This window comes from Pinus tabuliformis, chromosome X, assembly GCF_031772625.1.
Source record: "Pinus tabuliformis cultivar Carrire ecotype Pingquan chromosome X, CPIR1, whole genome shotgun sequence".
Classification (NCBI taxonomy): Eukaryota; Viridiplantae; Streptophyta; class Pinopsida; order Pinales; family Pinaceae; genus Pinus; species Pinus tabuliformis.
This window is the reverse complement of record NC_142308.1, coordinates 97,381,643-97,383,421: the sequence shown is the minus strand read 5'-3', so window position 1 is coordinate 97,383,421 and position 1,779 is coordinate 97,381,643. Positions and strand designations below refer to the sequence as shown.

At 41.3% G+C, this 1,779-nt stretch overlaps 1 protein-coding gene across 1 annotated transcript; it reads right to left on the bottom strand.

The window, feature by feature from the left end:
* Window positions 1-1,184: 1,184 nt before the first annotated feature.
* Window positions 1,185-1,577, bottom strand: LOC149138580 (uncharacterized). The gene has a single exon (XM_089450400.1). The coding sequence runs from the start codon at window positions 1,575-1,577 to the stop codon at window positions 1,185-1,187; it is 393 nt and encodes a 130-aa protein (XP_089306526.1).
* Between the last annotated feature and the right edge of the window lie 202 nt (window positions 1,578-1,779).

Here is a 1,779-nt window from a genome sequence, read left to right as displayed (position 1 = left end):
GTTTTCTAATTTAGATTTCCCCCTTCTCCATTTCTACTAGTTAGATAAGCTTGAAAACACCAAAGAAAAAAACTGAGTATAGGCATGAGGTTCTCAGACTGGACATAGGTTCATGGTTGGACCAAAACTCTCCTTACGAATGGATCATATTTTCCATGAGAACTTCATCAGCCAAAAGGTACAACCAATACAAGGAAGACGAACATAGGATTGGCCAAGGGCTGCAACATCACAAGACTCTTTGAACTTCAGCCACACACACACTTGGAAGCCACAACGCAGTAAGGCACAACATTTATTTACATGAGAAAAACAACAAAAAACCAAATAAAACATAACAACAGACAACAAAATACTATGTACATAGTGCAGGGCACAACCCCAGATTTTCATTGAAAATAATATTTTAGGTCTTGGCCATTGACAGGGAGAGAGTCAATCTTCCTATCAAGTGATTGAAGACGATATGTGTATTGGCCAATATTTTCGTGGACCATGTAAGGACCAATCCACAGGGATTAAAACTTAGTGTGCTTGCCTTTGTCCTCATGGGCTTTGTCCCACTTCAAGACTAAGTCACCCACACTGAAGTTAGTCTTCCCTACAGACTTTCTATCAAACTATCTCTTGATACAGTTCTAATGGAGTGAAAATTTTTCTTTTTCTTTCATCCTTTCTTCCTGTAGCTTGTGCAAAGCGTCCATCCTACACTGAACTATGAGACATGGCTTGCCTTGGGATTCTTGGGACAATTGGAGAGCAGGAAAGTATATGTTCAGCGGGAGGATGGCTTCCTTTCTGTACACCAAGAAGTAAGGGGAGGTATTCAGGGAAGGTTTAGGTGTGACTCGGTCAGCCCATAAAGAGGAGTGTTAGTTTCGCTGCTCAGAGAATATGGTATTTTTTATGATATGAATGAGGTTCTTATTAGTGGATTCGGCAAGACCATTCCCCTGTGGATGATAGTTAGCAAAATGCTTCAAGACAATATTATTTTCCAATGCAAAATCATAAATCTTTAACAAAGAAAAGTATGTTTCATTGTCAAAAACAAGTGGTGTAGGAAAGCTAAACTTGGAAATGACATTATATTGTAGAAAGTTGATGACTTCCTCGTCATTCACTTGTTTCAGGGGAACTGCCTCTGTCCAACGCATGAAATAATATTTAGCAGTTAAAATATATTAGTGTTGCTTCGATGGAAGACGGAAAATTTCCCCATTGATATCCAATCCCCACAGTTGGAACGATTCTTCCACTACAACACGCTGCAACGGGGTTGTTGACTTCCGATTTCTTTCGGCGCACCTTTGACAGACCGGACACTTGCGAGCATAGGCACGAGCATCCTTGAATAATGTAGGCCAGTAGAAAACAAACTGTATGAACTTGTGTGTTGTGGTGTTTCCTACGAAGTGTCCCATGACTGGGCCGTCATGGAGATCACGTAGAACCTTGTCTGAATCATGTGCCTTAAAGCACCGAAGCAATATCCCATTATGGTGCTTTCTATACAACACTCCATGCACGAGCGGATATGATAATGCTTTGAGTCGGAGTGCCCTCTTATGTTGCATATAAAAATGAGAGGGCACAGTTCCATGCTCAAGGTACCAGCGCACATATGCATACCAAGAGTTTTTGTCTAAAGTGGGAGAGGCTCACTCAACATTGTACATTTCGATTTCTTGCTCCCAGCTTGCGAGCTCTTCTTCTTCCTCTTGTGCATTGACTGCTTCTGCTGCTAACTTGAAAATACCATGACCCTTGATGGTGTGA